This window comes from Pimephales promelas, chromosome 12 (assembly GCF_988280905.1).
Source record: "Pimephales promelas chromosome 12, fPimPro1.hap1.1, whole genome shotgun sequence".
Lineage (NCBI taxonomy): Eukaryota > Metazoa > Chordata > Actinopteri > Cypriniformes > Leuciscidae > Pimephales > Pimephales promelas.
In genome coordinates this window covers 25,190,383-25,205,177 of record NC_142780.1, presented here as the reverse complement: position 1 = coordinate 25,205,177, position 14,795 = coordinate 25,190,383, and the positions used below count along the sequence as shown (strand labels likewise).

At 36.8% G+C, this 14,795-nt stretch overlaps 1 protein-coding gene across 1 annotated transcript in view; it reads left to right on the top strand.

Annotated features, from left to right (window-relative positions):
• Window positions 1–7,324: 7,324 nt before the first annotated feature.
• Window positions 7,325–14,795, top strand: part of me1 (malic enzyme 1, NADP(+)-dependent, cytosolic) — a 70,936-nt gene continuing 63,465 nt past the window's right edge. The window contains exon 1 of the mRNA XM_039680029.2: window positions 7,325–7,517. Within this exon, the coding sequence (XP_039535963.2) occupies window positions 7,389–7,517 (129 nt within the window). The 5' untranslated portion in view covers window positions 7,325–7,388. The remainder of the gene's footprint in view (window positions 7,518–14,795) is intronic.

The window sequence follows — 14,795 nt, the reverse complement described above, 5'->3', positions numbered from 1 at the left end:
AAAATCCAGCATAAACCGGGGTGGTTTATGATGGTTAGGGCTGGTATACTGTAGGTCTAGCTGGTGGACCGGATCCAGTTTACCCAACAGCTTGGTCAGATTTTACTCACTGCTAATCCATAATCATACATGCAAACGAAGACAGTTGGAGTTCAAGGGAACGTGAGTGTTGTGTTGAGTAGCTGCTTAGGCACATCCTTAGAGAATCAATGAAGGCTATGTAGATTAATGAGTCAGTTTATTTATGCTGGTCATGGTCATAAACCATCTCAGCTGGCTTTCACCTTTCCATCTCTTATTTTAACTTCCTCCCAGAAAGAGAGAGACATTTAGGGCGCCTCTTTCCTAACCAGCTCCCCCTCTCCCCTGTAATCTAAATAGCTTTGGGTTAGCCATACTGAATTTGTTGACAACAAATATTTAGACACATTCAAATGGGTCAAAGGTCAGGATACTGTGTCATTATACATCAAACTATACAAGCAGCAAAGCAAAGATATAAAACGTTCAAAAGTTTTAGGGTCAGTAAGTTTTTTTTTAATGTTTTTGAACAAAAGTATTTTCTGCTGGCCAAGGCTGCATTTATTTGATCAAAATACAGTAAAGAATTATGAAATATTGCAATTTAAAAAAAACAAAACAATTATTTTCACAATTTATCGCAACCTTTTTTTTCTTTTGTCAAATCAACTTAGATAATTAATGTTGTTCGAATAACATTATTGTAGTTACTATTTATTAAACTAATCTTCTTGAATTAACTCAAATTTTTAAGTTCAAGGAACTCAAAATTTTTAAGGCAAACAGGTAACTTACTGTTTTAAGTTAAACCAACTATAGTTTTTACAGTCTATTTGAATATAATATTTAAAATATCATTTGTTCTTCAAATGGCAAAACAGAATCATACTGACCACAAACTTTTGAATGGTATTATGCATCAACAATATATCTTGTGTAGACATTTTTTTTAATGATGAACGTTAAAAGTTTAGTTTTTCATGTTTTAATTCAAAATATTAGCATTTATTTATAACACTACAAAGATCTTCTAATCTAAGGGATCTTATTAAAATCTGTTTTTTATGCCATGTGATGCCAAAGTTTTTAAACAACCAGAACCGTGGTTCAAACCACATTTTCCCCAGAGGAACTTTCAAAATAGAATACCTTTTTAAGAATTGTATGCATACATGAAGTTATAAGGATGTCCACATCTTGATAGAAGTAGCCCATCAAGACTGCTGCTAAAGTAAGACACTTGGATAGACTTCTCTAAGAGACATGACCTCCAGTGCTCAAGGCGAAGTTGCCAGCATACACAAGAGAGGAGCAGAGCACTTCAAGCATGCAAGCAGCTAATACAAACTAAACAGAAATTGTTCCTAAGCAAACACACTGATTTGGCACAGTGAGTCATTCTGCTCTGATATTGGCCTGGACTTGGCCTACAAGATGACATATAAGTTGTCAAGTTAGTGGCTTGAAACAAGTTCAACATTTTACAATGAAAGGATAAATAGATATTGACTTCCATTTTTGGTTGTGAATTTTGATGATTAGTGCCTTCAGCGTTTCAGTGTCAGGAGTTTGTTAACAGCCAGGGTCCTGTTGGATTATCTTACAGGTTATTTAGTTGTTCTACTAAATCTTAAGTGTAATACAAGATTTTCATATACAAAGCACTCATAGTCAGACTCTGGAGACTTGCATTTGGGTGTCTTCAGAAAACTTCTGGGGCAGAAGTACCTAAAAAACCCACAATACACATCCTTTGCAGATCGAAATTGCACCTATTCAAACACCAAACTTTGCAAATACACTATGCTAGAAGTCAATTTACCAAAAAGTTAAGATTGCAATATGACATCAGCGCAACTGCCAATAAGTTTCTTGTCATGCAGAAAGTCAAGTATTTACATAGCAGTACATTGCTAAATCACATTGGCCTCCCTATTTGTGCAAGATCACTTCAAAGAGCCAAGATCAGAAGCAACTCTTGTTCCCTTTTGTATGACCTTTGACCTGTCTTGCATTACGCTGTATGGTTGTTTGTCCTTCTCTCATTCTTTGTTTTGTATTATGTTTTGCATTGCCCATTCGTGTGCTAGCATGCTTGATTAGTCACCATTAAACACGTGCAAACACTTTGTACGATCACGTCAGAAGATGAATCATAGCAGAATCACAGTAAAATAAATGAAGGAAAATGTGTTATGAGCACTATATGAAGAACAAGTTGATGAGTTCGCAAAGGTTTGCCAGGTTAATGGCATCAAAATATATGAAAGACATTCAGAGTTTTGTACTTGGGTACTACCAAGTAATCCAGATGTTTACAAGCATAACTGTATGCTGTGTTTTATGGCTGTGAAATAATCTGTTCTTATCTTAATTTTAGGTAGAATGACAGAAATTAAAAAATAAGGTGTATATATATATATATATATATATATATATATGGCTTATTTTTTAATAATAAATATAAATAAAATAATAAATAATACTATTACAAAAATAAAAACATTCAAATTCTGAAAAAGTTTATATATATATAGTGTTATTTATTATTTCATTGTAATAATGTATTTATATAATTCGATATAAAGTGTATTTTAAGGTCATATTTATAATGTTTTGTTTTAAATAAAATGTAAACAAATTCCTTATTTTAAAAATACACTCTGTAAAGTTTCTTTTATTGGAATAGATGGTTCCATGCAGAACCTTTATCTAAACATTTCAATGCACAAAAGCTTCTTCATAGTGGAAAATGTTTGTATTTTATTTTGTGTTATAGGTGGCCTGTGTTATCATTTATTTCAGATAAATTTACCAAATCATACTAAAAGAAATCAAGCTATGGTTGGTCACTTTACATCTTTTCCTATTTTCCCTTATCTTATTCCTTAACTTACAACTTTTGGTCAAGAATCATGAAACTTGGGCTTTTGAATTCATATTCAGAGTTCTTTAACTGCTGTTTATTGCTCCATTTTAACTCACCTGCTCAAAAAGGGCCCTTTTATCAGTTAAGAGTATGCAAAGAACAGATTATACTTGATGCCACAGTCTGTCTTGCACTCTCTGTCCTTAGCTCTGTCACAGACATCTGGAGAGGTTAGATGTGTGGTTCCCCAGGCTCACCCCTGCTGTGGTTTTTTAACGGGATATAAGAATGCCGCTGGTTAAAATCAGCAAAAATCCCTCTGAGTGGAACTAATGTGTTTGAGCGTTTCCCTCATTTGATGAAGCTCAGTGGAATCTTCTTCTAGAAACACCACACCATACAATGTGTTTCATTGAGACACTGTGCATTTATGTATTTGCCTAAAGCAGAAATGAACGACTGTGCATTGTTTCTTTCCTATCCAAAGTGAACATGTGAGGCAATAATGCAAGACAGATTTATAGCATTTTAAAGCCTTGTTCTTTCCATTTCCCACCTCTTCTGATTCAATCACTCTCTCGCTGCTCCCCAAACCACCAACCGCTAAATCTTTTCACTGTGTTCCTAAATAAAGATATTACCTTCTATAGCACATAAGAATGTCACATTCGCACTTAGCCTATTCCAAATTATCCGTGCAATTTCCGGAATCAGCGCAGAGGGATCCCCTTACTCCCACAGCGGCTTCTCATTGAGAAACTCTCCACTGATACAGTTTGCATTGGCAGGTATACATCACTGCACAGGGAGTATAATTTCCTCATTCCTGGAAATATAGGTGTTTCGCTGCACACTCTATCAGTATGCGAGTGTGTTAATATCATACATCACAGCTGCAGCAACACCAGGTGTTGGTTTTCAAGGGTTAGGGAGGAAGTTCAGCAATCCTCTGTTATCAAGAACATCATTCACTGTCTTTTCTGGGGCTGTGTAGATATTTCCCTCATCCTGTTGATCTCTGGCCATGTTGTGGCTTTGATTCAGATTGAAGAGCTCAGTGTTGTATTTAAGGGCTTCTATTGGGCCCAAACAGAATAGAGTGTGTCATATGGAGGCTCCTATTCCTGTATGAAATCACAAAACCTTATTGTTGAATTGAACACCTTTGCAAATATAATTATACACAGCCGGAAGCAAGTCTTGTTATTATGAACCAGATAACATAGAGTGTGCAGATAATTGCATGTTTACCCCTGATGTTAAATACTATCTATATTGTTCTGAAAGCACAAATTGACAACAGGAATTTGTTGAAAACCATTCCTTATACATGAAGAAGTAAGAAACATAAAGAAAATAGGAAACTGAGGCTTTTTTCTTTTTGCTGACAATCAGCTTGTGGTGTAAGGCTGTTGTCTTGTTTCGCAAGAATTTGCATTTATACATTTAGAATAGCCTACGCTTTTATCCAGTGACTTACAACAAGCGATTCATCACAAAGAGGTAATAAACACAAGAAGTGCAATGCAAAGTTTCAGAAATCATTTAGAGGATTCTACAGAGAGAGATTAAGGAATAGAGAAAGCATTGGGGCATTTTTGTTTCTCTCAGCAAAGTGCAGTGCTGATGGAACAGATGAGTTTTCTGCTGTTTCTTGAATATTGTCTGGGGTTCGGCGTTACGGATATGGGTTGGGAAGATCATTCCACTTGCAAGGAACAGGGAACGAAAACCTTCTACAATAGAAAGTGAAATTCAGCAAAAGCAGTGCTCACTAATAAAATAACCTTACCGTTTTAATATTGTGTATATTTTACACACTGCCTTTTTTCAATAGCATAGCCATTATATAGCCTATTGTTAATTTTATTTCTCAGCTCATGTAACTCATTCTGCAAAAATGAGTAAAAATGTATTTTTTATGTTTTTATATCAAAATATTCACAAATGGCTAAAATATATTGTTATATAAATGTTAAAATATATTTACAATATGTTTAACTTATTTTCCTCATATTTTATGGCCATTTATTTATTATCAGTAAATATCATATGCTATTTCCAAAGTATATTTGGCAAATATTTGTAATATATTTTGGCCAGAATTTTTCTGCAAATATTTTTGGCTAATAATAAATTGCATTTGCAAGGTCACTTACAACTGATAACAAGTGTCTGTTAAATAGCTATAAACTTCCTTTATTTACTGAATTCATTTTTTTTTTATTTCCATGAAACTGCAGATATAATTTAAGATATTATTCATTTTCATTTTCGTCTTGTCCTGTTGATGTGTTGTGTGTAATAAAAAAATAACTGAATGTACCCCTATCTGAGCATCATTGTGCTCCCAATGTATCACTCCATTTATCACTCTCTGTAACATTGTGTTTGGACAGCTAGTGTTTATCTTTCTGTCATCTGATTTAAAAGGGCTGTGCTTCTCTAAAAAAAAAAAATCAGCCCATTACAATCTTTTTAGTAGAATAAATATTTGATTTATTTTGCAAGTTGGGATTATTTAGTGACATAATCTCAAACCTGGCACTGTCAAGAGTCTGGTTTGCTCCCTGTCCTTGTAAATCATTTTTTTTTTTCAGTTTATTTTCTGACGTTTAATCACCTCATACCAGTCACTAATAGGGAGAAGAGTCTCCTGATGTCCTGATCCTATTTAAACATTATTCTAATAGTTTCTATACTTGTATTATATAATAAATACTTGCATTATATAATTAAATCATTATATTTAAATCAACTAAAAATTAAACTGCTGTGCGTTTAATGCATCAGGACGAAAGATAGAGTTAAAATGCATTGCGATATTACTGTGTCTCTGTTGTCATTTTTTTCTGAATGCTAGCTTCACTATCTCCCACATTTAGCCTGCCTAAAGCCAAGATAAAGCGACATAGGCCTTGGGGCTAAAAGGAATGCACTTGAACAAGCTGCCCTTGAGTCACACTTCATACATACAGGGAAATGTCTGAAGGTCACAGAATATCCGTCAGCTTCTTTAATGAGCCAGTTCCTTAAAGCTGCGCCATCTTTCTTTACTTTCTCTAATGTGCTGTGTATAAGGAGCTCAAAATCCCTGCTAATTAACACTGTAGACACATGCCTCATATATACATATTTGTTCATATGGGAACAGTAATGGTATGCGCAACCAATTTAAACATTTTTGCCCCTGGCATGTAGTGTTGGATCAGGGCCAAATGCCCTGGGCATTTCTAAGCAGTCACAGTGACCAAGCATCACTGTAAGAGGACCCTAACTACTAAGTCTGTATAAGAATGCATACCAGCATACTGTACGAACCAGATATCTTGCACACACACACACACACACACACACACACACAAACAGGGCAAGGTTCAGCCAGAACACTGCTCTCAGACGTGCTCATTTGTGAAACTTGATCCTTCTTATCATTATTAGACAGTTTAACTAATTCAATGGCCTTGTGCGATGTAAGGTGAGTGAGGTAATGCTCACAGTGACACAAAGCCACACACACACATCCATTATCTTAATCTATAGTTCTAGAGTCCATTATGGGAACAATAAGCTTTGTATTACAAATTCTGTTGAATTGCAGAATTGCAGTGTCTTACTCAGCAATTTTTCATTATGTATTATATCCAAAGCCATATTACATCATTTTGAGCAACTTGAAATGAAATCTGGGTTGTGAATTTGCAACCTTGCTAGCCAGCACCTGACACCACACCACATACCAGTTTGTTGGTATTTTTTCTTTAAGATTAAAAAAAAGAAGAAAAAAAAAATGGGTAAATCAATATTACAAATTGTTTAAGATTACATTTATATTAAATATCAGAAATTAGTGGTAAGGTATAATATAGACCAGGGCTAGTTTTTTTCTCATGGTTGTGTTTTTTTTTAGGTTTATTTCTGCATAGTCTCACATAGGTTACCTTAAAAACTTGGCAACATTTGTTATTGTCAAAGAAATTGTTAATTTAATGTATGTTGTCGTTTTGTGGGCCTATAGGGAGCATTGTCACAATTTAACCTGTATTGTATAGGCTTGTCTGTAAAGTAAACAATTATGAACTAGACCTATATTCTATAGTTTTATTGTGTTACTTAAAATCTATAGCAAAATATGAGATTAAAATTCTCAGTTTGGATTCCAGAACGGTTTTATATGTTGGTTCCAGAACCTAAATATAAAACCACTGTTAAAGAAAATATACATTTGTATAAGTAACGTTACCCTACTTAGTCAAATCTGCAATACAAACGCTGTGACAACTAGCCCCGTAAATCATATAATGTTCTGCCCCAGATAAGATTTGGCAGACTATTATCGACTTGTAGCTTTTGTAGCTATTATCTACACACTGTAGCTTTGCGATAACGACAAACACGCCACCGCAGTGACACTCTGGCTGAGTAACGTTAACGTCTTCCTGTCTGTGATGCAGCGCGTGCACTTGTTGAGTTCAGCGCTATTTAAAGGGGAAGCAACATGGCACACGCTTTAGTCAAACAGGAATCTGTCGAGTGGGAGATGCAGAAGTCAGCAGACCAAACCAAGACCTTTGTTTACACCAAGAAGAGGGGGTATGATGTTACACGCAACCCCCACCTGAATAAGGTAAAAAAAAATTAGTTGTTTTAACTTTTTGACGTTTATTTTTTTAAATAACATTTTGTGTTAACTGTATGCTAATACGACAGCAGGGCAGTGGATATCACTTTCGAGAGGAACTATAATTAGATTTAAAGGGCCACACGCTTGTTTTGTTTGCGGTTGCTGCTTGTTTTTAAAGCAAGTCAGTTTACAGGTGCTCTTGAACTGACGTGCGCCGTGACGTGGCACCTTCAGGATCAACGCACGAAGTTTTCTTTTAACAGGCTACATTAACCAGCCTTAATCCGTAAGCTATACGAATCCTATTAGTAAGCCCCATTTCGCTATAAAACAAAACAAAGAATAAGAATAAGACCCATAACCTTATTTTTATTATCTTTTGGTAAGATCAACAAGCAGCCTCTGTCCAAGGTCCTGACCAGTTCAGTTGCTGTGGCATCACCTCAAGAACTCGCACTGCATGCGACCATGATGCTGAAAAATCTTTTGACTATATATAACTTTACATATTAAAAGGGCTATCTCATTTTCTAATGCAATTCTTAAATTGTGGTTAAAACATTCACTCTTTGGATCGTGAAGTGCGTAGCTCTCCAGTGTTACAATAATTATTGGTAATTTGTTAAAATAAAGTAAAATAGTAAAATAAAGTGTTAGCCCTGCCTTTCCACCCACTCGTTCAGTGGTAAATTAGCCTGTGTATATTGTTACAAGTTTTTTTTATTAACACTGTCAGGTCACTACAAAAAATGCTTGAGAAAAACATATAGTGAGTGAAATAACATTCTGACCTTGAATGTAAACATTACTGACCTTGAGCAATCGATTGGTATGTTTTTGTGTGTTTTGAGCGTTTAGATTCTTCTCTTTACTCGGTGTGATGATGTCCAAACCTCCTAAACCTCCTACCAATTGATTGAGAAAACAGTTAAAGGGGTAGATCAATGTATTGATTTTATATCCTTTAGATTTTTCATCGTGTCCAAATTGTCTCTGTCGTGTCCTTTCATAAGTTACAAGTCGAGGACGGGCTTGTTTTTTTTAAAGGAGCTGTATGCAAGAAATTTATTTCAATGAATCATACGTTTTCCCTGATATATCACTAGATATTAAGAAATCATGTTCATTTGAAATACTTATATCATTGACAACAGTAGTCCGGCCAGGATATTGTCATTTAAAAAGTGAAGTTGCAGCCCTCAACTGATGTTGATGTTGTCATGTTGTGTTTTGGTCTGGAGCGCCACCCTCCACCGATCTACCAAACACGGACTCAGTATTGTTGCGGCATTGAGGTTACCAGCTCTTCCCTACCACAGTTGCAGATATAAACGTGTCAGAATCGGATAAAAAAAAAAAGTCTAACTTTGCGAAACCAAAAAAAAAAAAAACAACTTATTATGAATCCGAAATACTTCATGACAAAGTACGGAAAAAATCAAGGATCTGTATAGGAGATGCCTTTAAAAAAAAAAAAAAACCTCACTGTGTAGAACTCGTCACTTGCCATTGGAAGCTTCTTGTAGCAGCATACGTTCCTGCTTGATCCTGCAGCATATCTGGCAACCTCGAGTCAAGGGGGAAGGGTGGGTCGGTGCGTGCAATTAATATATGAAAATTCTTACATTATATAGCCAGTTAAGTAGCATTTTTACTCTTATCCCTGGTTAATGACACTTTATATAAATACTTCATTTATTTGTTTGCCTTAATATTTAGTGGAGTTAATCTGTCCCTGTTTGACCCTCAGTTGTAACTCGATCACTTTCCCTGACATTTGATTCATTTCTCTTTGTACTTTTCCAGTCTTCTGCTGCGTGTGCTTGCACTCTGCACTTTTGTTTTCGTTAGGGTGGACTTTACGTCCCCTTGAACCCTTTGTGTCAGTTTCCCGTGCTGAAATGAAGGACCATAGCCTGATCAAACCTCACGTCTTTTGGCACTCTGCCACAGGTAAGGTAGGCTACTGATGACAACACAGCACGCTGCCTGTCGTTAAGGTTAATGACTTCTAATCTGCACAAGGGACGCCTCAGAATGAGGTCATATTTTCAAACCAGGTGCACACTACCAGAAAGTTCTGAAAGGTGTCTTTATGTACATGAATGCATAGGGTTGGTTGAGGTATGAAGATCACAGGTCTGTGTTGTCTTTTTTTAGTGCACACTCATTTCACAGTCATTTCAGCTATGTTGACCCCAGCTAAGAAATAACATTTTCTTAGGCCTATAAATGACGCAAATACACTCTTTAATCAGAACTGGTTTTTGAAGTAAGACATTTTCAGTGACCCACTCATTATAGAGGTCATGATGCTGTTTTTCAAGAATATAGGCTGTGTTATTGTTTTTAGACCATGTTAATCTGAAAAGGCGTTTCTTACTGCGAGATGTTAAATATTTATACTTTAGATATTGAGAGCAAAATGCTAAATGAAATAAACTAAGGGTTGGCATGTGGCTCAGGGGCATGTTGCGGGGCCAGTGTCGATTTTGATGTGCATTTTTGTGTAAACTAGCTTATGCTCGCTTACAGTATGATTTTGAAGTAAAGTGTTTCCCTTTTCCTGCTATCAAAAAAATCGTAATATGTATTAATGGCTCTCGTTTATGTGCCTCCTGTGCCTGTGGTGCTGGTAGTTGCTAGACTGGTGCCACAACTTAAAGCTCATGCGGTGCTTCGGGGTGTGAGAGCAATTCTAACTCTTTCATGTTTTTATGACGTGGATTTTCAGTTCCACCCACGTCTCTGACTCTAATGAGCTCAATTCAGTGTTTTTGTCTTGTTTTATAGACAGAGACGTAATTTAATGAGATTAATTAAAAGAGAGGCCTTGGATTTTGCTCCATCTTTGCGTTCAGGAGTCTCTGCAGTCATTATAAGGAACGAAAGAGGATTACATAAACATAAGAATGAACCTCCAGCACAAAAGACTGTGTGCAATATATATTAATAATAGGTGATTAGCAAGCAGCTAAAGTGTTAAAGGACATTAAGTCATTCAGAGTTAAGATTTATTAAGAGCTGAATTTAGAATGAATGCCGATTCAGAATTACATTTATTTGAATTTGAATACAAGGAAATAGCATTAAAATGAACTGATATATAAAGATATTGCCATTTTGAGTATTTTTTTTACTTAGAAAAGTTAATAAAAATGGACGTTTGCTTGATAAACTATTGATTAAACCATTAGGATGGATGGATGGATGGATGGATAGATAACTTAAATAATAATATTTTGAGGATTGATACCATCATCACTCACTACACCTTAAAATTAGTCCAAATAAGGTGCATAGACAAAAAGGACATTCTACAGTAAAAGGACTTTCTACATTAAAGCATTGATTTTATCTCGCTTCTTTGAAGACTTTTTTCTCTGGTGGAGTGCAGTGTACTATCAGACCAATGCAAATGTTTGACCACACAGTACTTTTTGGTCAAGTGCTTACGTCATTGGTTGTGCCCTGTTTTTTTTCTGACTACCATGTGTCAGGACATTGCTAAGCTTCATGTTTGTGTAATCAATGGCTTAAGTCATTCATCTGGTGGGTTTTAGTCAGTGTTGGGAATCCGTTTAAATGATCATACGACGCCTCCTCGCTCGCTGCTTTGTCAACCGCGGCCGCGGTGCCACACAGGTGTCTTGCGTTGCCAGATTGGGGTTTTCTTCGCTACATATTAAGGCCTGTTTACGTGTGTTTTAGCCAGGTTTTCGCCTGGAAGGCTCTTTAGAAATCTGGCACCTTATAGAGAGCATGCTTTCATCAGGCAGTTATATAGTACGTTCAGTTCACGTTCGCCCAAAATATGAACGCGTTCTATGAGCGATAGTTCAGGCATAACACTGGTTCTAGTTTACGCTTGGATAGCGATACTCGCTTGTAAATAAAGTCCAACATTGATTGAAACATTTGCTCTTTCATGCAGCCTTCTGAAAAACCATCCTTCACAACTCATGAACCAAAACAAGGAAATTAAGTGAGAAGGTAGGAAATGACCCCTGAGAGGAGCTGTGAGAGGCTGTACACTCGGTACTCTGTGGTTCTCCATTGGCGCATTGTTGCCTTCCCACGGGCCTGGTGATCACAGGGCTTGAGTGTTCTCACTTTTCCTCACTCTAGAAGCAGAGAGGACAACATGCTAATTGATGCTGTGGGACTGAAAATGTAAGGGCCTCACGTCCACAAGCTGGAGTTTGCGCAGTGCCCCTTTGACCTCCTCCCTTCTCAACAGCCCTTCCCTGTGTCTGCCTGAGGTGCAGGCAGGATATTATCCCTGTGTTTGTGGGAAGCTTTGCACAGTAAGAGACGAGAGTGAGGAGAAAGAGGTCTCTGTGGAGCAAAGGAGAGAAAGAGGGAGCTGCCCTGCTCTCCACAGACCTCTTCTGTGTCTGTGCTTTATCTCTCATTAATGACCGCCTGTATGAATCGAGGCCAACAGCTCTAGCCTCTGGCTTCACGCCATGCCAGAAACCAAAAACGCAAACAACGCAGCACAAAACTCTCCTAGCATCCAAGCGGAGATCCTGTTTCACATGGGGAAAATGTGCTTTTAGGAGCACAGGTGACTAACAGATGCCCATTCAACTTGCTGTGGAAAACAAGAGCTCGGTTGGAAATGTGGCACCTTCTGGGTGAGCATTGGAGACTTCAAGGCCCCCTTGTGGTTGTTGTTTGTGCCAAATGCCTCAAAGTGGGACTGAGCTATTGTTACAGGAAAAGAGCTATTTTGGGAAATGTCTCTTTCATTTCAATTGCAGTTGCTACATGCTTTATTAAGTTTAGAACAACTGATGACCACAGAATAAAAATGTGTTTGGCTGCCATGTAGTTTCAGTATCTACCAACAGGGGTTAAGTGAACTAACCTGAGCATTGACCCCATTGTTATTGATCTTTCTAGATTGCTTGGCAATCATCAGTTGGCATTAGCATTCTGATGACAACAACCTTTGCAATTGTTTGAAAGAATTATCTAAATTGGACAATTGTGTCCTATTTTAAACCTACATTCTTACATCTGACTGCCTCCCTGTTACACATGCTTGTCTTGTTCTGTCACATGTGTGGTGTGTTTAATCTCAAAGTGGGTTGCGGTTTTCCATAAGATGTGTAGTTTTGCATTTAAATGAAAGTAAATATGGGTGAGGTAAATAAAATGAGCAAAAAGTCAAGGGCTGTCAAGTGTAACCAAGCACAGAGGCTTTTCATTTCTTCACTTCAAAGTAAAGAAAGACCATATTTTGGTAGTGCAGTTGCATGGTTCAAATTGCATGCTCATTTCCCCTTGAATGTTAAGCGTGAAAGGTTTGAATCTTGCTTGATTTTTGACATTTTAATTTTTTTTAATGAACTAGATAAAATAGCAACTGTTTGTCAGTACAAGTATATCACTAAAATTGGGTTGCACAATTTGTCACACTTTCATTGTCTACAAGTATGTCTGCTTAGCCATTGATATTTGAAGAATATGAATTATTTTTTATTGGCTATTATATCAGTAATTTACATTAAGACAGACAGATACAGAGTACATGTTGGATCTTCAACTGTTATATTTTCATCCATGGTTAAGTAATTTAGAAAAAAAACAACATTTGCTTTTGTATACCAGAAAATGATCAGCCAATTTCCAGCCAAAGTAGTAATATTTTGAATAGTTAGTCAAAGAAATATAGACAGTGATATTATGTTAAACTTTTTCATTGCATTCAATTTAATTCCACTGAGTTGGAACTGTTGGCAGAGACCATTACATTTTAATCTCCCCCTTGCCAGATGCTTTCTTCCAATACGACAAAAGAAAATGCAGGTGATTTAATTTGAATGCTAATGTTGTTTTCTTCAGATGCAGAATGTTGCATAAAGTAAATCTTAATGGAAGAAAAATACCTACTTTATGCTGAACTACCATGAGAGCTGATTTAAAAATGTTTCATGCCAGAAACGAAGGGGTTTGTTTTTTGACATTAAAACTAACAGATGTTTGGTTGGTATCTCAGAAATTTTAATTAGTTTTACTTCTACCCTGTAACTTAAGCATTTGCAGCCTTGCTGGGCATTGAGGTCGAGGATGCAAGATAACATGAGCTTCTGTCATGTTATATTTCCACTTTTTAAACAAATTGTGCTGTAAATCACAGAATACTGTATCTGTATCTCTATGATTTTTTGGACAGCATCATGACATATGGAAGACCGTTTAATGAAGCATCATGTTTACTTTTCCTGTCAGGAAAAAGCACTTGCAATGGTTTCTTAACATTGTGACTGCCTGCTTTGTCAGTTTGCTTAGACCAGTTTCTACAGAATGTCTGTTTGGCTTTATTTATTACTGTCATTGGTGTCTGTTACATTGAGGTATCATTATTGGATGTGAGGTGAAGTGTCCTTGTCATGGTTTTTGTCATGGCACAGCTTGTGTAGCAAGTGGAAAACAACAACAGATACTCTTGAATGTTGAATGTTTCTAAACGGTCTTCTCTTGGCTTATAATTCTAAGAGGTTTGTGAAGGTACTAAAGGTACAATATGTAAGCATTTTGTAATAAAAATCCCATTTCGAGGTGCCGAGAGCTCCACGTACGCGACTAACTTCGACTTGACAGAGCTCTTACATATACTTTATTAGACAGGCGAGCAAATGTACATAAAACTAATTTATGTTGTATAGTTTAACATGATGAAATGCAGCGAAAAAATGACATATTGTATCTTTAAGATAATAGACATCTTCTATCTAAACAAAAACAAAAGGCAAACACATCAGTCTTCCATGATTCAGACAAATGGACCTATTTGAATGGACAGTTTATGGAGGAATTTACCTGAGAGGCAGAAAGCAATTTTGCCTTCATATTGAGGAAGTGAGGCATAACCTGTGGACATTACAGAAGATAAGGACAGTGCCTATGCAGCTGAGACTCTTATAAATGTGTGTGTTGAGTCCGTATGCTAATGAAAGGTTGATGGAACAGACTTCGTTTTGTCTGGACGGAGAGCATCTAAGCTCTCAGGGAGGGTCAGGTGCGGATGTCGGTCACCTCTTTCTAGGTGGGCTCCAGTAGTGTGTGTATGTATGGCAACCCAGGTGTGCCCAGGTGCATATAGGAGAGGAGACTGACCACCCACAGTGTAGCAGTAAAGCATTCCAGCACTAGATCGAAGTGAAGTGGTTAAATGAGGAAAGTGCTCTACTGTTCACAGAGAGATTAAGTGCCAGTCACCCTTATCCAACTCCTCTACACACTTACACACACACGCATGCATGCATGCAC